The 24,326-nt window shown below is 38.9% G+C and overlaps 3 protein-coding genes across 4 annotated transcripts in view; 2 read left to right on the top strand and 1 right to left on the bottom strand.

Annotated features, from left to right (window-relative positions):
• Window positions 1–24,326, bottom strand: part of Rngtt (RNA guanylyltransferase and 5'-phosphatase) — a 331,478-nt gene that overhangs the window by 90,929 nt on the left and 216,223 nt on the right. The gene's annotated exons all lie outside the window — the stretch shown is intronic.
• Window positions 6,316–23,518, top strand: LOC101586333 (guanine nucleotide-binding protein G(s) subunit alpha). Its single transcript, XM_004628217.3, has 2 exons — window positions 6,316–6,323; window positions 22,116–23,518. Exon 2 carries the CDS (start codon window positions 22,154–22,156, stop codon window positions 23,159–23,161), a length of 1,008 nt encoding a protein of 335 aa, XP_004628274.1. The 5' UTR covers window positions 6,316–6,323; window positions 22,116–22,153; the 3' UTR covers window positions 23,162–23,518.
• On the top strand, window positions 15,464–19,006 carry LOC101585937 (nuclear autoantigenic sperm protein-like). The gene is given in 6 exon segments (XM_023711880.1): window positions 15,464–15,693; window positions 16,297–16,622; window positions 16,624–17,219; window positions 17,221–17,407; window positions 17,409–18,390; window positions 18,393–19,006. Coding segments are annotated over 6 exon segments (2,343 nt in total). The 5' UTR covers window positions 15,464–15,551; the 3' UTR covers window positions 18,503–19,006.

Here is a 24,326-nt window from a genome sequence, read left to right as displayed (position 1 = left end):
AAAAGGCAACCCACAAATTTGGAAAAAATCATGACAAATAAGTACTCAGACAAAGGTCTGCTCTCTAGAATTTATAAAGAACTAAAAAAAAAAAAACACTAGGGCCCCAAAATTTAAAGACCCAATCCAGAAATGGGCATGTGAGATGAACACACACTTTTCAGAGGAAGAAAATAAAGAAGCAAATAAATATATGAAAAAATGCTCCACATCACTAGCCATCCATGAAATGCAAATTAAAAACAACACTGATATATCATCTCACCCCAGAAACAATGGCTATCATAAGGAAATCACCCAACAACAAATGTTGGAGAGGTTGTAGGGAAAAAGGAACCCTTCTCCTCTGCTGGTGGGAATGTGGACTGGTTGAAACCATTATGGAAATCAGTATGGAGACTCCTTAGAAAACTTGGCCTGGAAATCCCCTTTAAACCACCTATTCCTCTACTGGGAACTTTCCCAGAGGATCTGAAAACATCATATCATAGTGATATATGTGTGCCTATGTTTATAGCAGCACAATTTGTGATAGCCACATCTTGGAAACAATCAAGATGCCCATCACCTGAGGAATAGTTGAAAAAAGATGGGGTATTTTTACACAATGGAGTATTATTGAGCTATTAAGAATGATAAACTCAGGGGCCGGGGTGATGGCGCAGTGGAATAAGCGCTTTCCTGGCAAGCACGAGTGTCTGAGTTCAATCCCCGGTTCCGCAAAAAAAAAAAAAAAAAAAAAAAAAATGATAAACTCGAAACCTTTATTTTGAAGTGGATGCCACTTGAACATATACTCATAAGTGAAATAAACCAGACACACATGTGTAAATATCGTATAGTTTCCCTAGCATAAGAACTCAAAAGGAGAAATACAAATAGGTGTAATACAAGTAAAAAGGAAAGTAGGATCTCAAGGACTAACTGATCAAGAGAGGGAAAGAAGAACAGCTAGGAAACATGAATAACTCAAGCCATACAGTTATATGTAGAAGATGGGCAAGGCAATGATCCTGAGAATCTTCAGAAGATTTTTGAATCTAGCAGTTAATTGGAAAGATTCTCACCCTGACTAACTATATATACTGATACCTGTGAACTAAGCTACTGCACTTCAGATGATAATTTGTAATAGTAGTTTCATGCTTGGAGGAGTGCCTATCATTCTGGTCTTCTGAATATGGGCTGCCTGTCATGACATGCCAGTTGCTGTTATGATGTCTCCCAGGTAGATGGTTGTTCAAAAAGACGGGGGTGGTGAATGAAAGCAAGAGACAGGAAAAGGAATATTGTGGGACTGTCCTGCTTTAAGGTTGTATATGGTGAGATTTTTGGACTTATGTGTAAACATAAGTATATAATTCTTTATGCCTGTTTTTAAAATATATTCTAATTGTTAAATGTTTTTTATCATATTCTGTAGGGACTTAAAGTTCAACATATCAATACTTGATGAAAAATACCTGTTCCATGTTATGCCTAAGATGTTTGATATTCAGACAGATAGTGAGGTTAAGCTTAACAGCCTAGGTTGTATGGTAATAACAATAAGCTTGTCTTCTGGAGGGTTAACAACCTAAGTTTGCAGACCAAAATTAGAGAAAAAGGAGGTCTGCAAGGAAAGCCAACATTTTGGCCCTAGCCTTCTAAGGTCAATTAAGACTCAGGACATATGAGAACTTGTACTGTAATGTCATGTACCTTGGTAGTGTCCCAAATTTTCTCATCAAGGAGATTATGGAGGCCAAAGAGGACACTGATCGATGATGTAGAGTGTGCCTAAGGAGAGTCACAGGGAGAGAAAACATTCTCTCAGGCTTTCACAGAGAGCACATTGGTCAAGCAATGGCTGTAACTCATCCACATGGCTGACACTGACAAAGCTTATACAATCTGAGGTACAGGATCTCAGGATAAATCCTGAGGGGATTTCACTGACCTTATCAGATCCAAAAGCTACAACTCTTGTTGCATAGGTCCTGCTTTACCTTGGTCTTTACCATCCAGCAGAAAAGTATAAAAACAAAATATAAGAAGTAAAGCCATGCTGTTATGTTGAGCTGTAGGGGACTCAGGGCCACAATTTCTGACATTGCCAGTCAAGCAGAAGACCCAATACTATTATGGGCTACTGGAGTCTTTTAGAATATTTTACTGAGTTTACACACCTGTAATATTCAAATAATGGAACTTAACAAAAAAAGGGTATACAGATGAATGTCCATTTTGTATCTGTGTATTCAAAGTGGTTAGGATAGATATATAGTTACATTCTCTTAATGAATAGAGTGATTTGTTCTAATGGTGTTTGTAAATAGGATATCATGTCCGCATCTTGTACAGCAATTAACCACTAGGAAGAATGTATGCAATGGGTTAATTATTGAAACTGTCCTACCAATTTGATTTGAAACTGTCTCATTGCTATTTGTTTATCAATAAAATTATGGAAAAATAAAAAAATATATATATATATTCTGCTCATAAATAAATAAATAGTAAGCAGATCAGGAAAAGAGTCGAACCCTAATTTGGGGCACTAACAGCTTCTAAAATAGGCTAAGGCTGAATGGAAGAGGAAGTATAAAGAAGGAAAATAAGGTAAAACAGGTACTACAGCTGAACAGTTCTTAGAACATAGCTAAGCTATGGTTCTTTAATTCAAATATGCACTGGAAGTCTTAGCATCCTATAGATAAGTGTGGTCTAACAGTGTTGTACAAAATGTAAGCCATACGGCGGCCAAATAGCTCAGCAGATTAAAGTGCCTGCAAGCAGGTGCAGGGGCTATGAGTTCAATCCCAGGGCCTGTTCTGCTGGCCCCGCCCCTGGGGCACGCTGAGACAGCGATTGAGACTGGGTATGGTGGCAGCATGCACCTGTAATCACAGCACTTGGGAGGCTGTGAACAGGCAGATCACTATGAGTCTGATCTAGTAGTGAGACCCTGAACACTGTGTAGACTCTTTCCTAAAATACAAAAATTTAAAAAAAGAACAAATGTAAGCTGTTAAGTATATACTTATAAAATATCAAGGAGCACATCAACAACCAAAGAGAGGAAGAAGTGGATATATTTTAATTAATTGAATATTCTAAAATCATTTCAACATTAGAGTTATTCATGAGACATTCTACAGTTCCTTTTTTGTGTCAAGTATTCAAAATCTTGTATTTTATAATTACAGCACACCTGTTTTCAAACCAGGAGCATTTCAAGTACTCAACAGCCACCCACAGCTAGTGATGACCACACTGGAGAATACAAATATAGAGTAAGAAAACTGTTCATCTAGGGATATGACCTGAACAAAAATTCCCGAAGAACACTGGTGAAGAAAGAAGAAATTCTGTGGCACCTTAAGGTATCATCTATTGCACCCATTATAGTAGGTGGGAAAAAACTACTAATTTACTTCCTGCCTCAAAGAAAACTATCTACCAAACTAGTGTAAGTCTGGCACTTTCAGCCAAGACCTACCATTAGACTCTAGTCAGAAAAGTTAGAAGATGGAGAGGATACACAATAAGAAATCCTCTTGAGCCCAGAGGTTACATTCTCCCTAGCGAAAAGAGGCTAATCTCATATTTCTTCAACATAAACCAAACAAGCAATCTTGTCACTTATGTATTTTGAATATTTATAATCTATATGATACACATAGATCAACTACTTAGCTTAGTTTTAAAGCCAATAACAGCTTGCTGCTTTTCTCTATAATATGTTTTTTCTTTGTCAGACTTGTATTATTACAAAAATGAGCATATTGCAAATTTTAAGTTATGCTATGTACTCTAAATAGCACACTGTTTATACAAAAATAAGTTAAAATTGTTTGGTGATTCTACGATTTTGTTTATTTTCTCTCTGTAACGCTAAGCATACTTCTGCAATGTATTTATAATTAACAATTCACTAAGTTTCACTACAAAATAAATACAAAAGTACCTTCTACTCAATCTGTATCTCATACCACAGCCAGACTTCCAAAAAGGGTCTGATCTAAAAATAAGATTTAATTACACTTACTGATTTGCATGTACTTTAGGCTATTTAAAGGTGTATTAGCTATTTAAAGGTGTATTAGTTAGACATAGCTAGGACACAATATTGGACATCTACAACTTATAGGAGGAAAAATTTAACTTAGCTAACACTTTTAGTACATGGTCAGATGGCTCCAAAGAAAGACTGAGGCCACGGCAGAGCAAAGCTAGCTCACACCAGCCAAGAAGAGCAGGGCAACAGTGCAGAAAGAAAGGGGCAAGAAATGGGACACCATACCCAGGTGTTACGGTTTGTGTACAGCTGTCTCCCCAAAGCCTCATACAGTCTTGGGGCTGCCTCTGGAGTTTGTGACTGATTATTGTGGGTGTTGATTCTGCACCTGCCCTGGGGCAGGTAATCCGCATTTCAATGTAAGGAGCAAAGACAAGTCAGCTGCTTGAGCTGTTGCTACTCCTCTTTTGTGCTCTTGCTGTTTGCCACTGCCATGAAAGGTTGCCCTCTGACAAGTTCCACTCTGCCTTGGAGCTAGCTGAATATGGACTGAAACCTCCAGTAACTGTGAGCTAAGTAAACCTTTCCTTCCCTATTTTGAGTGTTGGGTATTTGTCCCAGCAATGAGAGAAGAGTAACTAAGACACCAGGTCATGACTCTATGACCCATGAAGATATATTCCAGAATGTTCTCTGCCAATCCCCCAGATCCCAAAGCCAATCAAGCTTACAGCCTAAACGCCACAAAATGATACAGTTGTCTCTATTTGCCTCAAAAGAGGCAACAATAAATAATTAAAAAATATTTATATTAAAATGGCCTTAGGGGCCAGGGAGATGGCTCAGTAGAATAAGTGCTTCCCTGACAAGTGCAATGGCCTGAGTTCAATCCCTGGTTCTGCAAATAAATAAATAAATAGCCTTTTATTAAACCCTGGATTTTAATTATCCTTCAGAACTTGTACAAGCATAGTATCTGAAACTCTTTCTTAAATGCTGCTTTATAAAAACATTGATCTAAGTGATTCAGTACAATCTATTCCTAATTACTGGTAGAGATCTCTTTAGAAAGCAAATGATCCCTGAAAGGATATACTTCTACTGAATAATAAATCTACAATACTTTGTACTTTCCAATTACATATAAACATACACAAAATAAAATGATATCATCTAAAAGAAACTTTTATAGAAAAAAAGATGTATATTCTTCTTGTGCAAGAAAGGATTACATAGCCTTCTAAAGATGTAAAATTATAAACTAGGAAACATATTTCACAGGGACTTTTAAAGTTGAATTATTCTTACTGATTGATTTTTGCTTCAAATTAGAAGGCTAGATATTACTAAGGTATATTACTAAGGTAATAAATGTTTCCATGAGTGGAATTAGGAATCCTTTCTAATGACACATTTTCAAATATAAATAAATAATTCACTTTCCTTCATCATTTCTAGCTTTAAATAAGTAAAAAATCCAGATTTATTTTTGAGTCACTACAGAAAAGTTTAATCTTAATGTCCAGTCTCTCAATATTCCATACAAGTGGATCCAAATGAATCCCTTAATCTTCACTTAGCCCTGGCCCAGCATGTGCAAGGCCCTGAGTTTAACACCGGAACACAGAAAACTACCTTCCCAAAAGCTAGACATTACTGCAGAGCTTAGTGTAATCTTGATGATCTATGCAAGCCAGTTCTATATATTCAAGCACATATTCTTAAAAAACATAGTTGCAGTCCAGTAACAACATGTCACATATGTATTACTGGTTCTACATTAATGATAGTTTATTATTTTTTAAAATAATTTTGTGTGTGTGTGTGTGTGTGTGTGTGTGTGTGTGTATGTATGTGGCCAGCTCAGTCCACCAGGGGGTGGGGCTGGCTGGCATGTGGTGCTGGGGGATTGAACCGCGGTCCCTGTGCTTTGCTAAGCTTGTTCTAAGTAGGTGCTTTAGACCACTGAGCCATCTCACCAGCCCCGACAGTTTATTATTAGTCATCTTGGGTAATACTTTATAGACTCAGCTCATGTACCTTATTTTGCATTTAGTCTACATAACAATTACATGCAATTCTGCTTAACAGACTATAAGTTATCAAATTACTGTGGATAACTATTAATTTGACACAATTTAATTAACACATTTTAGGTAGCATATTCATGTCTACTTGCATAGTCTACCTTTACCACCAAGGGGTTCAAATCAAGATTTTTCTAATAAACACAAATACCTGAATTACAGCTACCATACTATAGTGCATTGCCAACTGATGGTCAACTTGTTACACCCAACTGATCCCAACTAGCTGCTGCTGGGTATGGGATGCCCACCTAAGGATTTCTGCCAGCAACATAAGAGGCAAAACTAGAGGAACTGTTGAGAAGGAAGCTCTTTGGAGAAGCTGTTGGAAGCTCTTGGCTCTCTTGGGCTATTCTGCTGTAGGCCCTTGTCATGCTGGCCTTCCTGGTGAAGTTCTTGTTGGGGTGGGGTGGGAGGTGGAGTAGCAGCAGCAGCAGCTCAGGACCTCACTGTCACTGAGGATAGCTATGGTTCACTATGGGACAACTCTGGCCCTCACCTTGAGCACTGCTTCCTGGCCCCGGAGGGGAAGATGCATTGCTTAGCCTCTTGAAGAAGCTTGTTGCATTGGCTTTCTTCATCACTGGAGGAGCTCAGGACCTCACGGTTGCTGAGGATGGCTGTGGTACTTTTTGGGGAGTTCAGTTCTTACTTTGAGCATTACTTTCTGACTCCAGTTCAGATTCCTCAGGCTGCTGGCACAGATCTTTCATCCCGATGGCACAGCCTTTCTAGCTTCCACCACTGACCTTTGGGCCTTCCCAGCGCAGATTCATGAAGCGGGCCTGCATAAGATTGTCATGGGCTCTGGGTCTCCAGCTGGATTCATGGAGGCATTGTTATGAGTTCTAGGTTTTCAGCTGGACTCACGCATGATAATAGGATCCAGGCCCTCAGCTGGAACTTTGGACTTCAGAATGTGGACAGATTTCCAGCACTCTTCATGTATGATTCTTTGGGTCACTGTTGTATAAATCTCATACAATATGTGTCTTATACTATATTGTTCCCCTTGCAAAACCCCAAACCATGACACATAAATACCCTAGTGTATAAATCATTAAGTAGACAGGTAACAGCACCATTAATTGATTCATTTATTCAAATTTTTTTTAGTATCCTCTGTGTGATGGGTACTTTGTGACTGGACTGGATTCCTAAATGGTGTCTCACTGGAATGGAATTTACATTTGTAAGTAAATGTTATCTATTTTTATATTTATTTTCACCATGGGTAAAAGATTCCTGGGGAAATGAAATCTTAGTAATTCAACCAGGTGAAATAAACTATGATTTGACAGTCCAAAGACAGGCAACCTAAAATAGAAATGAACTCAAAATACGCATAGTAAAGGACCAGATATCACATGAAAATTGTATGTTGACCTTTCTTCGGGGAACTAAATTTAATTCAAAATATGTCTCTGAGATGAGGCAAGGTAAGGATTAAGTAAACCTTGTAATACTAGACTAAATGCTAACAACAAAAAACTAAGATTTCAAAAGTAAAAAGGATTGGCTAAGACTTAGGGAACAAAATTCCTAACAATTCCTAATCTAAGATAAATGAGATATGGGCTTTAATTTTTCAATGTCTTTAATGTTACTTCAAACTGTCATTTTAAAGAAAATAATCAATGTAAAAAAATCAAACCATTGAATGTAGAAGCAACACATTATCATCTAGCTCTACTTGATATTGATTAGAATGTTAACAACAGAATACAAAAGGAGAATAATCTTTAAAAAAAAATACACACTAAAGAAATCACAGCTGGGCACAGTGGCATAGTACCAGATACTCAAGAAACTTAGACTGCTTGAACACAAAATATTGGAACCAGAGTGAGCAACACAAGGGCTGGGGAGATAGCTCAGCAGAATAAGTGCTTGCCAAGCAAGCACAAGGTCCTGAGTTCAATCCACAGTACCACAAAAACAAACAAACAATCTCCTGTGCTTGCTTTGGCAGCACATATACTAAAATTGGAACAGAGTGGGCAACACAGCAAGATTCTGTCAGTGGGAGGTGGGCAGAGGCAGGGAGGGTGGGTAAGAGGGAGCAGGCAGGGAAGACAGATCTTGATGCTACTGACAAAATGCTTTGTTAATATCAGGATTCTAATTCCCAACGATAATACTGAAAATATATTTCCATGATCAACATATTTAGCAGAATAAGACCTAAATCTAGAATTCAGGGCTTTAGTCCACAGTGGACTAAACCATAACAATGTATGTGCAGTTTATATATCATAAGTGTATAATGTAAGGCCTACTGAAATTTTTAACAAACTGCTATAAAAAGAAAGCCTTTCTTTATATATGGCTACATGTTTATGAGTGCCAAGTCATACTGACCCTAGGCCCCAATGACACAGTCTGAGTAGGCGGGCCCTCACCATTTCAGACATAATAAAGTCACCATAATAAAGTCTCTTCTAAGAGAGACACAGAGCTCTTGCCTTCTGTTTGCCATATGAGGATACAATGACAAGACAAACTACTCGTAAACCAGGAAGTAGGCCTCCTCATAGCCCAATCATATTAGCATCCTAATCTCAGACTTCCTGTCCTCCAGAAATATGAAAAATAAATTCCTGTTTAATCACTCAATCTATGTTTTTATTGCAACATCCCAAACTAACACTATAGAAAAATATTTCATATTAGTTGTTTTCAGTTCTCAGACAAATATGGAATAAAATTTAAATCGGTTTCTAAATTTCAATTTAATTTACACAGCAGTATTCTTTCATATTGTGCATCAAGTTTGTGAGGCTGTAAGGAATTTCAGTAGGCCTTACATTATACACTTATGATATATAAACTGCACATACATTGTTATGGTTTGTGTCTAGTTGTCCCACCAAAGTCTCATGCAGTCTTGGGGTGGACTTCTAGACTTTATGATTAATTCATGATCCACTTGGATTATGGGTATGAGTACTATTGGGATTATGGGTGTGAGTGCTACACCCAGTCTGGGGCAGATAGCCTAAATGCAATGTAAGGGTGACAGACTTGCTCTCTATTGCTGTTGTTGCTGCTACTCCCATTGGCTCTTGCTTTCGGCTCTTTGCTGCCACCATGAAAGGTTGCTCTTTGCCATGTGCCATTCAGCTTTGGAGCCAGCTGAGTGTGGACCGAACCCTCCAGTAACTGTGAGCTAAACCTTTCCTTCCTTCATTTTGGGTATCAGGTATCTGTCCCAGCAATGCGAGAAGAGCAACTGAGACATACATATACTAAATGTCAAGTATACGTACTGTTTTTATACATTTGTTACACACTTGTCTTTTTCAATTTTTTAAAAAAGGGAGTTTATTGTGCAATAACTGCCATCTTTCTTAATAAGAACAAAACTTTTTCAAATTATTGTCTTATGCTATGGGCTTTTTATTATGCTACATGTGAAAGAAGGGATATGATAATGATGCAACATTTTTGATGCATCAGACTGTAAAATTAGATATTTATGGACCGTGTCTGAAACCGGAATTTTTTTCCCTTGCTCTCATTGTGAAAAATATATAAATTTAATTTGGTTACTGCCATGGTCTGTTGGACTAAGCACAGGATAGCAGTCTAAAGAAATGTTTAGAATTCCAATCTTGATCTATGTTTCCAGCTCTAATCTCAATTCAGTGATTGCTCCTAGATAAGTCATAAACTAAGTGAATTCTCTCAATTTCCTCTTCTATAAAATGGAAACAATGGCTCGACCTATTCAAGAAACTATTTAATTTTGACTAAAATACTGTGAAAGAGAAAATGAAAACTTTCAGTACTTTTAATTATTCAAACTAAAAAAATTCAGTTTAGATTGTGAAAATCTAAACTGAAGAACATTTCTTGAATGTTTCCTGACTCACCTGACCTTCATCTTTACAGCACAAGAAAGACTAAAAATCTCTGATAACTTTAAGTTTACCAGAGAACTCCTTCGCAGACTTAGCGGCTACACAAATCACCTGTGTCTTTGTATTAACAGATGAAGTTCACTTTAAGCACAAAACAAATAAATGCTCATCCAAGATGAATTTTAAGTAAATGAATCAGTCTGTAGTTAGTAGAAATGATGCTAACAGACTGAAACTAAGGTTCAATACTTTATGTATTTCCTTCTCTAAATTGTTTATTAAACTGTTAAATCATTAAAAAAAGTATAAAAGATATAATAAACTTCAGCCAGCCATCCCTACTAATGCCATCTTATATAAACACAATACATTATCAAAAGCAGAAAATACAATTAACATCATTAATTGGACAGTAATTTCAAACTGAAATACATGATTCAGACTGCTATAAATGTTTTACATTGGTTACAAGGAAAATTTCAAATTTAAATTGCTTCTTTAAATTTGATTACAGTACCTTCATATACACCTTCAAAATTCCAATAACTTTCAAAACTACCTCAAATTGTAAACCTTTGTAATAAAAATACTTTACATATATTAAGTACTGTCCAGTAGGGTCTATTGTTTTCTCTATGAAATTTAGGAAAAGACTGCATATTTATCTTAGAATAACTTCTATCTATGCAGATTCGGTATCCTTCATTTACAATGCTTAGGACTTTAAGATAGTTGTGCATCTTTCAAAATTTTGGATTTTAGATCTTAATTTTTCAGATTTGGCATGCTCAATCTATACTAGGAAGCTTCTGAAAGACAAGAGTACTTGTCTTTTGATGTGTACAATAAAGACCTATGTTTAACAAAATGCTTTATTTCTTTCAAAAATATATAACTAGTAGTTCTCTATCTGTTGGCACCAAACTATATATTACTATATAAAGTTAACAATGAAATTCAAATGACCTTACAGAATATCTGCACCATTTCATTTTTCTTTTGATTATTAAATTGGTTCAGCTTTCAGATCTATTTGAATTTCTCAGTACTATGTATTAAACCCAAGACCTTCATACTGAGCTATTATCCCCAGCCCTTTCTTTACTTTTATTTTTGAGACAAGGTCTCCCTAAGTCACTCAGGCTGGGCTTGAGCTTGAGACCCTCTTGCTTCAGCTTCCCAGAGGGCTGGGATTACAGGCGCGTGCCACGGTGCCCAGCCATCCCTCAGGCCTCCCATCGACTGAGCATCTCCAGACTGGCCCTAGGCACACAGTGAAGCATAAGGGGACATCCCTACCCTGTGGCTGGCAGCAGAAAAGGAGCAAAAACCCTCAGTCAGTCTCAGCTCCTCATCTCATGCTGCTAAATTAGTTTTAACCTCAACATTACACAGCATTCATTCCCAACAAGGTGCATGCTACTAATATTTAACTCCACCATTTATAAAGGAAGATCCTAAACATAAAAGTGTAACTTTCCTACTTGTTAAAACTGTATATTGTTATTATGCTATAATACTTAGGGGAAGAAATTACTAAATTCATACTCTGTGCATATTTTGCTCTGCCATACTTAATCTTTATAATAAAAAAATCATCACAGCCTTTCTAGCATCACTTTTTAACCACAATTCCTCTGCCTACACCTAAATACACACAGGACTTCAATGCTCTAATGTTTCACATGTTCTGTCACTTCTTTGGAAACATTTCTCTGGTCTATTGTTCTCATTTAGTCCTGGACTCAAATTTAATTAGAAACAATGACAAGATAGTTATCCTCTCTCGCCCTCAGCCTTAATAATGGAGAACTCACTATTAGTTTTTTCATGGAGAAATTTTAGTTGCTCAGGCTATTGATACGGTATTTGCTTATGTCATTAAAAAAGTCAAAATTAGAAAGAGAACTATCATGATCATTTTTCAAGAAAAATGTGTTTGGGGGCTGGTGAGATGGCTCAGTGGTCTAAACACCTACTTAGAACAAGCTTAGCAAAGCACAGGGGCCACGGTTCAATCCCCCAGCACCACATGCCAGCCAGCCCGCCACCTGGTGGGCTGAGCTGGCCACACACACACACACACACACACACACACATACACATACACAAATTTAAAAAGAAAAAAAAGAAAAATGTGTTTGGAAGCTGGTCATCACTTAGGCAAATACAGATGTAAACCTTGTTTTGTTTTGTTTTGTTTTTTTTTGGGGGGGTACGGAACCAGGGATTGAACTCAGACCCTTGAGCTTGCCAGGGAGAAGTACTATTCCTTTAAAAATAAAAATAAATCTGAGCCAATAGTGAGTATTAAACATTTGCTAACAGTTAACCAATTTCTAGTTGCAAAAACTTCTAAAAGGAGGAAAAACTACTGATTACACAACTGCAAACTGTAAATTCACATGCAAGTAGTAAGGGCAGTATAAGGTTTTCTATGTTGGTTCAAACTTTAAATAATTTAGTTGCTCCCAAACCTATATGCATTTTGGGGGCTCTTCTTCTCTTGACACCTCTTAAATGCAGGTTTTCCCACAAATGTAATTTATCCTAAACCATTTATTTCACTTGGATGGTTTTAACACATGCAAATGTACTACTTCTGTATCTATCTTTAATCCAAAGTGCTTTGTAAATTCCAAGTTAATATATGCCATAATTTGGTGGGTAATTCTACTGAATATGCCAAACTTAACCTATCTAAAACTAAATCCCTTCTTCCAGGAAAATTCCAAGTAGGGGGATAGAAGGCTTGAATGGGATTTCCAGTCCTAGTTTTTTAAAGAGTCTCCACACTGATTTCCATAATGGTTGTGCCAGTCTACACTCCCACCAACAGTGGAGAAGAGTCCCCTTTTCCCCCCAGCCTCTCCAACATTTGTTGTTGGTTGATTTCTTTATGATAGACATTCTTTCTGGGGTGAGATGTATACAAAAGTTACATTTCTTGTTATATAGGTCTTGCTTTATCTTGGTCTTAACCATGCAGCAAAAAAGTATAAAAACGAGGTATATAAAGTAAAGCCATATTAATACAATGAAGTGTAAAAGGCTCAAGTCAATAACTTCTGAGGATAACCCACTAATATTAAAGACTGCTAGACTGTGCTGGATTGTTTTGCTGAATTCAAACACCTATAGTATTTAGATGCCAATAGAATACCCACCTCTGACAGGACTAAACAAAAAAAAGGGATACAAAGGAAAGATCATTTTGTATTTATATATACAAAATAGGATAGATAATACAGCTACTTTCGCTTAATTCAATGAGAAGAAAGAGGTATGCTAATAGTGTTTGGACAGGATATCCTGTCTGCTTCTTGTACAATGGATAACCAGTAAGAGGCTAACAGTGTGTTGATTATTGAAACTGTCCTATTAATCAGTTTTGAAACTGTCTCATTCATATTTGTTTCTCAATAAAATTAAAATTAAAAAATAGAAACTATAAAATGACATGAAAAGAAGGGAGACAAGAGGAAAGGAATTGGGGGGAAGTGGGGGTGTAAGGGAGGATAGTAGGGGACAGATACAATCAAAGCAGTTGTACATGTATGAGAACGCCAATAAAGCGTATTTTATAAAATTAACATGCACTAATAAAATATATATTAAAAATGCTCAAAAAACCCCACCCTAAATCCAAAAGCATTCTTTTTAATCCACACCTCTTATGAAAACTTGTTACATTTTTGTTGCTGACGCCAGCACTCCTAAGGGAAGACATCAGTTTCCTTGTCTCACACCACTACGCTCTCCATAGGCATCATCCTGGTCTGTATCCATCTATGTTTTCTCTCTACTAGACCACAGGCAGCCAGTGTGTCTAAGCCATACTATATCCCAAGCATCTACTACAATACACGTATCGCAGAAGTATTTATTATAGTGTATAATTAAAATAAACTCACAAGAATTCCATATATGTAGATACCTACTACCATTCTGCATTATACCAAAAAAAAAAGACAAAGTTTTGTTTTTGATTTGTTGTTTTTTTGTTTTGTTTTGTTTTGTTTTTTTAAATGTATTTAGTACAGGTTCTACAGGGTCTCACTACACAGATCGGACTAGTTCTGATCCTCCTGTTCTCAGACTCCCCAGTGTCAGATTACAGGTGTGTGCCACCACATCCAGTCTCAAGTGCCCTCTCAGCACACCCCAGGGGCAGGGCTGGCACAGCATGACTCCGGGGATCAAACCTGGTCCCTGCGCCTGCCTAAGCAGATGCTTTAGTCCACTGAGCTATCTGGCCAGCCCCAAAGATTTTTTTTTTTTAAAGGCCAGTATTGTTAGCATAATGTTCACATTAAAATTTAAGCTATGTTAGAAGATAGCACCATCATCTAGTCATTTATATTTTTTATTAAGGAATTGAAGTTATTAAGAAGTATAGGATAAAGACATTTAAATTTCAAAAGTACAGATTTCTGGTATCAGCTATGATATGTAAAAGAGCTTGGAAGTACTAAGTTTTCATTCTTAAAATAGGAAAAAAGATAAACTAAAAATGTTTTCTTAGTCCTAGCAGAGAACTCAGGTCACAGGGTATACTGTCACCCTAACATCCTGATACACAGGAGAAAACAGAGTATCACAATCAGTCACAGCCTAGATCAGCACACCCAAAATGGAAGCTTCTGTAGTCATACCATAGTAAGAACACTTGAATGGTAATTCTGATTAGGAAGGACTAAGTATAGGTTAGACTAAGGGCAAAAAATTCCTACTCGCTTAGCTTTAGAGTAACTCTCATACCTTGGTGGCGTATTAACCTCTACCCTTCCCACAAGGTTCTTACACTGAAGATAAAAGAAAAGTCCCTTCCCATATAGAATAATAGCAGGAAAGCAAACATTTGGAAATATGCCTAGATATTTCCACACGACAAAGGCTTGTCCTCAAGGAAAAGTACTAAACCAGATGCTTATCTAACCAGAGAAAAGAGAAAATAACCACCTCCAGCCCTTTCCAATCTTCGGTCTCATGAAAGCAGACAAAAATCCATACATGGGAGAGTCCCTCCTATGGCTATTCCACTACTGTATTATGGAAACTAGAAATAGCCTTGTTTCAAAGAATTATAGCTGGACAGGAATTTGCCTCAAGATGAAGTGTAGCTCACGTCTCACCCATAACTGATTTTTGTGACAGATGAGACTCGACTTCAAAAGTTTAATGTGGAATGAATTAAGACTTTTGGGATACATGGGATAAAATGAATGTACTTTGAATGTAAAAAAGATATCAATTTGAGAGAGAGCCAGAGCAGAATGTTAATGGCTGAAACTCAAATTCTAATTTTGAAGCTCTAATTCCTAGGATAGCTGCATTTGGAAATGGAGTCTCTATAAAGAAGTAATACTGGTTAAATGACATCATAATGGTCATAGCAGTTAAATGAAGTGATAGGACTGGGGTCCTTATAAGAGAAGGAATTCAAAATAAGAGTTCTCTCTTTCACCCCATCTGTACCAACTGAAGAAAGGTCCTCTCAATCTGCCATTTTCTGTCCGTAAGTGAGGTTCTGGTGTCCCAAATTCCCTGTTTTCTTCATAGGCTCCTTTCCTCCCAGTGGCCCACCACCTCAGGGAAACGATGGCCACAGAGTCCACAACCACAGTTGCCATCGTCACTGAGCTAGTTTCCACCGACAAAATTGAAGATGCTCCTGCTCCTTCTACCTCTTCAGATAAAGCAGAAAGTCTGAATGTGGATAATGAAGCTAAGAAGCTGTTAGGGAGGTTCTACAATCTGAGGTACAGGATCTCAGGATAAATCCTGAGGGCATTTCACTGACCTTCTCAGACCAAAAAGCTACAACTCTTGTTGCACAGGTCCTGCTTTACCTTGGTCTTAACCATCCAGTAGAAAAGTATGAAGATGAAATATAGGAAGTAAAGCCATGTTGTTATGTTGAGCTGTGGGGGACTCAGGTCAATAATTTCTGACATTGCCAGTTAAACAGAAGACCCAATGCTATTATGGGCTACTGGACTCTTTTAGAATATTTTGCTGAGTTTACACACCTATGATATTCAAATAATGGAACTTAACAGAAAAAGGGTATACAGATGAATGTCCATTTTGTATCTGTGTATTCAAAGTGGTTGGGATAGATATATAGTTGCATTCTCTTAATGAATAGAATGATTTTTTCTAATGGTGTTTGTAAGTAGGATCACAAGTCTGCATCTTGTACAGCAATTAACCACTAAGAAGAATATATGCAGTGTATTATTTGTTGAAACTGTACTTTCTATTTGATTTGAAACTGTCTCATTGCTATATGTTTATCAATAAAACTTTGAAAAGAAAAGGGGAAAAAAAAAAAAGCTGTTAGGGTTAGGACAGAAACATCTGGTGATGGGGGATATTCCAGTGGCTGTCAATGCATTCCAGGAAGCAGCCAGTCTCCTAGGTAAGAAGTATGGAGAAACAGCTAATGAGTGTGAAGAAGCCTTCTTTTTCTATGGGAAATCACTTTTGGAGTTGGCAAGAATGGAGAATGGTGTGCTGGGAAATGCCTTGGAAGGTGTGCATGTGGAAGAGGAAAGCAAAAAAACAGAAGATGAATCTCTAGTAGAAAATAATGATAACATAGATGAGGAAGCAAGACAAGAGTTGAGAGAACAGGTTTATGACGCCATGGGAGAAAAAGAAGCCGCAAAAAAAAACAGAAGGCAATTCTCTGGCAAAGCCTGAAACCCATTTGGAACAAAAGAGTGAAATGGAGAAGGGCGGAAAAGAAGATATGGATGTTGGTCAGCCTAAGGAGAAGCTACAGGAAATTGTTACACTGACTCCAAGTCAATCATCTGAAACTTCTGAAGAAACAAAAGCGACAGCAGGACCAGAAGGACTGGATGAAGCTGAGCTCACTACCAGGAAGCCAGAACAGAAAGCACCAGACACACAGGAAGGAAATCTAGCTTTTGGAGCTGACATCCAAAAAGAAGGCAGAGAAAAATTTCTGAAGGAGCAGCAGAAAGAGGTTACCTTAAGCACAAAGGAAAAGCCAGAAGAAGATTCTGAAGAGCAGCGTATTTTGACTATGGAAAATCAGGGCACTGCAGCAGAGGTAGAAGCAGAGCTTGTGGAGCCCATAGTCAAGCCAGTGGATGTGGGTAGGGATGAGCCAGAAGAACAGGTAGCTGCCTCTGAAAATGAGCCAGGAAAGCCTTTGCTAGAGCAACTGGTAGGACAAGAAGTGCTTTCTTTTGAAGAGTCATCAGTAATGACAACAGAGGCCACAAAGGCCTTAGCTCCAGTCTGGATTGGGAGTCTCTGACAAGCCAGAGCAGGAACCCATAGTTTTCTCTCAGGAAGGTATAGGCAGTGGACCATCAGCTGTAGGAGATCAGACTCAGATCAAACCAAAGACTTCTGCAGAAATGAAAGGTGATTCAGGTCTAGAAGAGGAGGTCAGGGCAGAGTTAGTACCTAGCCAGGAGGGAGATGAAGCTGCCTGCAGAAGAGTCTAAGGCAGCTGGAGATGGGGTTGAAACCAAAGTAGACCAGAGGGCTACTGAGAAAGCACCTGACGACAAAGTTAAGACAGCTGCTAATGAAGAGACCCAAGAGAGAGAAGAACAGATGAAAGAGGGTGAAGAAACTGAAGGCTCAGAAGAAGAAGGTAAAGAAAATGACAAGGCAGAAGAAATACCAAATGAATCCATTGTTGAAAACAAGTCTGTTCAAGAAAGTGAAGAGGAAGACATTGGGAATCTAGAGCTTGCCTGGGATATGCTGGATTTAGCAAAGATCATTTTTAAAAGGCAAGAAACAAAAGAAGCCCAGCTTTATGCTGCACAGGCACATCTTAAACTTGGAGGAGTTAGTGTTGAATCTGAGAACTATGTCCAAGCTTTGGAGGAGTTTCAGGCCTGCCTGACCCTGCAGGAGCAGTACTTGGAAGCACATGACCATCTCCTCGAAGAGACTCATTATCAGCTGGGCTTGGCCTATGGATACAACTCTCAGTATGACGAGGCAGTGGCACAGTTCAGCAAATCTACTGAAGTCATTGAGAAGAGGATGGCTGTACTAAAGGAACAGATGAAGGAGGCTGAAGGATCACCTACTGAATATGAGAAAGAAATTGAGGAATTGAAGGAACTGCTACCTGAAATCAGAGAGAAGACAGAAGATGCAAAGGAGTCCCAGCGTAGTGGGAACGTAGCTGAATTGGCACTAAAAGCTACTCTGGTGGAGAGTTCTACTTCGGGTTTTACTTCTAGTGGAGGAGGCTCTTCAGTATCTATGATTGCCAGTAGAAGAACAGATGGTGCTTCCTCATCAAATTGTGTGACTGATATTTCCCACCTTGTGAGAAAGAAGAGGAAACCAGAGGACGAGAGTCCCCGGAAAGATGATGCAAAGAAAGTCAAACAAGAGCTGGAAGTCAATGGAGGCAGCGGGGATGCAGTCCCCAGTGGAAAAAAGTTTCAGAAAGCATGGAGGAGGAGGCTGAGAAACAAGCCAACAGCTGCGCTGCAGCGGAGGGCACAATGGAGGCAGGAGCTGCTGTCGAGACCACTGCATGTTGAGAGCGGGAATAGAGCCTTCCTCCCAGGGGAAAAGTGTTTTTGTATATAATGTATTTTTTCACTGTTGGGGATTCTTTTTGTATAACTTCAATAAAGATGGTAAAAAGGTTGAGGTTTTGATGTTTTTTTTTTTCTTAAATATTGGCTAAGTCCATGTCTTGACACTCTAGGTTTATAATGTGGCCAAAATTTTGTGATTTCTTTTCCCTCCTCTCTGTATTGATGTCTTAGAAGTTGTAATCTCAGCTCCAGTCTACTGTGGAGGTTATAATTTGCATGTGAGGCCATGGGCCCTTCATCTTTCATCGGTGCTATATTTTTGCTGTCACATATTTGACTGAACTCAGCAGTCATGCAAACTCTTGATGGCGCTGTCTGTCCCTACACACAAGACTTGATGAAGATCTTGCTGCTTGGTGCTGAAAATGGATGATGGACCTTGACTGTGACGCAGACCCTGGGCCCTTTTTGTCTTCTGTTCACTCTGTCTCCATCTATGGCCATTATTTTGACTTGGAGAGCATTGTGAAGCAAACTTGGGGCATGAGATTGAGAAAAACGATGTGTTGAACTGGAAAAGTGACTTCTCTGGGAAAGAGGGTTGAGCATGACGGACACTTGTTGATTGGAAGATTTTGTGGAGGAGATATATATATATATATTTCCCCCTGTAAAGGAAGGTTGAAATATATCAACACTTGGAATTGTTACTGTCTGAAGCTTTAAATTCTCAAAGATAATTAATAAAAGTTTCCTGGTCTGGAATTATGCTAAAAAAAAGAAAGAAAGAAAGGTCCTCTCAAAACAAAGCAAGGATAGCTCAGTGGACTTAAGTGCCTGCTTAGGCACAGCACAGTACCCAGGGTTCAATCCCTGGCGAGCCGTGCCAGTCCCACCCCTGTAGCACACTGAGATGGCAACTGAGACTGGGCGTGGTGGCATGCACCTGTAATACCAGGGCTTGGGAGACTGAAAACAGGAGAATCACTATGAGTCCAATCTGTGTAGTGAGATCCTGTAGTCTCTGTAGAATCTGTACTAAATACAGGGAAACAAAACAAAAAAAAAAAAAAAAAGGAAAGATCACTTAAGGATATGGCAAGACACCATGGAGTGGGAAGTGGGCACAGCACAGGAAATACACAGGCTCCAGGTGTCCCTCACACCTGGTGATTTCAATATTATGGGTCCCGGAAAGAAGCCACCAATCTGGCATTTCTGTGTACAGGGATCTTTTGACTCATTTTCTTGTTTTAATTTTCCTTATCTTTATCTAACTGTATACACCTTTTTATTCTTTAATTGGATTTTATCAGTTATTCTTTTCTCACTCTCCTTTTAAAAATGTTGTTTCTTCTATTTTTTTCCTACTGTCTTTTGGGACTCGGGTGTAAGACAGGATCTCACTATGTTGCCCAGGCTGCCTTGAACTCACTACGTAGCCCAGGCTGTCCTCAAACTGAAGGCAATCATCCTGCCACAGCCTTCTGAGTGCTGAAATTATAGATACGTGCCACCACAACCAGCTCCATATTCATTTTTATTCCTCTCAATTTTTTAACCTCTATTCACTGCTAGCCCTTTTCTTTTGTTTATTATCATTACCCTTTTCTTTTCTGTCATTATTGGTTTTAACAGTTAATCCCTTAGTTTTTACTATATTTCAACACTTGGTTTGGCTCTGTGATGCAGTTTCTGCAATCTGTTTTCTCCTGAGTGGTATAGGGAAACTGACCTCTCAAAAGATTGCTCACTAGGAAGACCCTCACATAATCCATCCCAACAGATACCTAAGTAACACTGAAACATAAGAAAAGTGGAAAAATTAAGGCAACAAGACCCTCCAAAGGCTCCTAATTGTTCAGGACACATATCCAAATATACTAAAATAGATAAAATGCCAAAGAAAAAGATTAACTTTTAAAACAATAATTTCAAAGAGGAGACCAAAAAAAGCCTGCTGAATGAATTAAGGAAGCGTATACAGGACAAGAAAGAACAATTCAACAAAGACACAGTAGTTCTGAAAACCAACCAACCAGAGATAGGGGGAATAAAAGAACAAAATGACTGGAACTAATACATACTTTTCAAAGAATCTTGAAAGTAAACTGTCTCAATTCTCCAATTAAAAGACTGGCTCAGGAGACAGAATTTCAGGGATAAAAGACAGGTGGATATATACAACATTCAACTCTAATAAAGCAAAAGCGAAATGATTTATAAACCAGCACCCAAGAACCCTGAGGCACAATTTAACAGACCAAGTTTACAGTCTTCAGTGTAGTAGTGGGTACTGAGGTACAAATTAAAGACAGAGAAGATCTATTCAGTAAAATGACAGCAGAAAACTTCCCAAACTTTGGGAAAGCTATGGGCATCCAGTTATAGGAAACATTTAATACTCTAAAATAGGCATAACCAGAAAAGAATATATTATAATTCAAATACCAAGAGTACAGATTGAAGGAAGAATATGGAAAACTTACAAAAAGAAATGTTATTAATAAGGCAAACTAGTCAGAAAAACTGCAGATTCTAGCAGAAACTCTGAGAGCATGGAATGATATATTTCAAGACCTGAATCAAAACAATCTCCAACTTAAATTACTATATCCATAAAAACTCTCCTTTAGAATCTAAGAAGAAATATGGATAAACCAAAGAAATTCATGACCCCTGAACTAGCACTGCAGAACATTCTGAAAGGAATCCCACAGAAAGAAGAGAAACAGGCCGAGGAGATAACTTGGTAGAATAAGCTCTTGCCTGGCAAGTGGAGGATTCTGAGTTCAATCCCCGGTACTGCAAAAATAAAAAATAAAAAAAAAGTTTAAAAAAAAAAGAAAGAAGAGGAAGGACAGACAACAAAGTAAGAAAAAAAAAGAATCAAATATTTGAAAAAGTACAAAATGACTAGAACTAATACATACCTTTCAAAGAATCCTGAAAGTAAATTGTCTCAATTCTCCAATTAAAAGACTGGTAGATTAGACTAACTTACTAATATAAATATTATAACTTAAAAAAGATTCAACCAATTGCTGCCTGCAAAAAAGCATAATTCACAGGCAAAGACAAAATCTGAGAATGAAGGGTGGAAAACAATATTCTATACAAAGAGAACCCAAAAGGAATGAGAAGTACTTGAACAACCAACCAAAATAAAACAATTATAAGGGGCTGGGGAGATGGCTCAGTGGAATAAGTGCTTCCCTGGCAAGCGCAAGGACCTGAGTTCAATCCCCGGTTCTGCCAAAATAAATAAATAAATAAATAAATAAATAAATAAATAAAATTTTAAAAAATGGTTTTAAAAAAACCAATTGTAAATACAATACATACAGTGACAACTGGTGTGTCAAGTGTCATAAAGCAAATACTACAAGACATAAAGGAACAGAAAGACCCAAATATAACAATAATGGATAACCTCAATCCCCCACTCTTACCAACAGATAAAGTCAACAAAGAAATGATAACATGCTGCAAGCCAAAAAAGCCCACCCGCCGCGACAAATCCCCGGAGTCCCCTTCCAAAAGGGGACCCATCCCCATCCGGCGTCACTAATGGAGGACGCCGTCCAGATTCTCCTTGTTTTCATGGATTCAGGTGCTGGAGAATCTGGTAAAAGCACCATTGTGAAGCAAATGAGGATCCTGCATGTTAATGGGTTTAATGGAGAGGGCGGCGAGGAGGACCCGCAGGCTGCAAGGAGCAACAGCGATGGTGAGAAGGCCACCAAAGTGCAGGACATCAAAAACAACCTGAAGGAGGCTATTGAAACCATCGTGGCCGCCATGAGCAACCTGGTGGCCCCCGTGGAGCTGGTCAACCCCGAGAACCAGTTCAGAGTGGACTACATTCTGAGCGTGATGAATGTGCTTGACTTTGACTTCCCACCTGAATTCTACGAGCATGCCAAGGCTCTCTGGGAGGACGAAGGAGTCCGCGCCTGCTATGAGCGCTCCAATGAGTACCAGCTGATCGACTGTGCCCAGTACTTTCTGGACAAGATTGATGTCATCAAGCAGGCCGACTATGTGCCCAGCGACCAGGACCTGCTTCGCTGCCGTGTCCTGACCTCTGGAATCTTTGAGACCAAGTTCCAGGTGGACAAAGTCAACTTCCACATGTTCGACGTGGGTGGCCAGCGCGACGAGCGCCACAAGTGGATCCAATGCTTCAATGATGTGACTGCCATCATCTTCGTGGTGGCCAGCAGCAGCTACAACATGGTCATCCGGGAGGACAACCAGACCAACCGCCTGCAGGAGGCTCTGAACCTCTTCAAGAGCATCTGGAACAACAGATGGCTGCGTACCATCTCTGTGATTCTGTTCCTCAACAAGCAAGATCTGCTCGCTGAGAAAGTCCTTGCTGGGAAATCAAAGATTGAGGACTACTTTCCAGAATTTGCTCGCTACACTACTCCTGAGGATGCTACTCCCGAGCCCGGAGAGGACCCACGCGTGACCCGGGCCAAGTACTTCATTAGAGATGAGTTTCTGAGAATCAGCACTGCTAGTGGAGATGGGCGCCACTACTGCTACCCTCACTTCACCTGCGCTGTGGACACTGAGAACATCCGCCGTGTGTTCAACGACTGCCGCGACATCATCCAGCGCATGCACCTTCGTCAGTACGAGCTGCTTTAAGAAGGGAACTTCAACCTTAATGACAGCCTTAAGCACAATTAATTAAAAGTGAAACGTAATTTACAAGCAGTTAATCACCCACCATAGGGCATGATTAACAAAGCAACCTTTCCTTTTCCCTGAGTGATTTTTGTGAAACCCCCTTTTCCCTTCTGCTTGCTTAGATGTTCCAAATTTAGATAGCTTAAGGCGGCCTACAGAAAAAGGCCACAAAAGTTCCCTCTCACTTTCAGTAACTAAAATAACAGCAGCAAACAGAAATAAAAAATAAATGAAATAAATGAAACAAATAAAATAAATATTGTGTTGTGCAGCATTAAAAAATCAAAATAAAAAATTAAATGTGAGCAAAGGATGTTGTCACGCTCTTGTTATTCGCGATTCCCCAGCTAAATCCCATCGTCCTGGGTTCAGCTCGGCCCTTGAATGCAGAGCGGGAGGGGCCCCTGTCAAAGTACAGGTTCTGTGATTATAAATTGACGTAAAACTCTGCGATTGTGTACTTGTTGGTGACCTATTCTCTGGCACACCACAAAAAGTTACCCGTTATCTTTGCCACAGAGAATGCTACATTTGCATCAAGGCTGCCCTGTGCCGAGAGTCCCACCTTATAGGTCTTCCCCCGCTTTTAAAAATCTGGTCTCCCTCAGTAAGGTGTTAGGTTTTTGTTTTAAAATATGGGCTGAATTATGTAGGTAAATTTACAAGTACAATATTTCCAATTGGTGGCATTAAGAAAAAAATGGTATTGCACTTGCCTGGCAAGTGCAGGGTCCTGAGTTCAATCCCCGGTACCACACACACAAAGAAAAGGTATTAAAACACCAGGTTTGTTATTTGGGGGAAAAGGTGAGGCTAAGGCCTACTTCATACCACATACCAGAGTAAATTAGACATGGATCTATGAAACACATCTAAATTTTAAACGCATTTTTATGAGAAACTGTCTTTATAATTAACATCTTGGTTTATAGAAGCCAGAATGGGTTCTAAGTGTGACTTAAGACCTAAAAAGTTGGGGCTGGAGAGATGGCTCAGTGGTCTAAAGCACCTACTTAGAATAAACTTACCAAAGCACAGGGACCACGGTTCAATCCCCCAGCACCACATGCCAGCCAGCCCCGCCCCCTGGTGGGCTGAGCTGGCCACACACACACACACATAA

Source organism: Octodon degus, unplaced genomic scaffold, assembly GCF_000260255.1.
Source record: "Octodon degus isolate 3935 unplaced genomic scaffold, OctDeg1.0 scaffold00022, whole genome shotgun sequence".
Lineage (NCBI taxonomy): Eukaryota > Metazoa > Chordata > Mammalia > Rodentia > Octodontidae > Octodon > Octodon degus.
The sequence above is the reverse complement of the archived record's forward strand: the minus strand, read 5'-3'. Positions and strand labels throughout refer to the sequence as shown.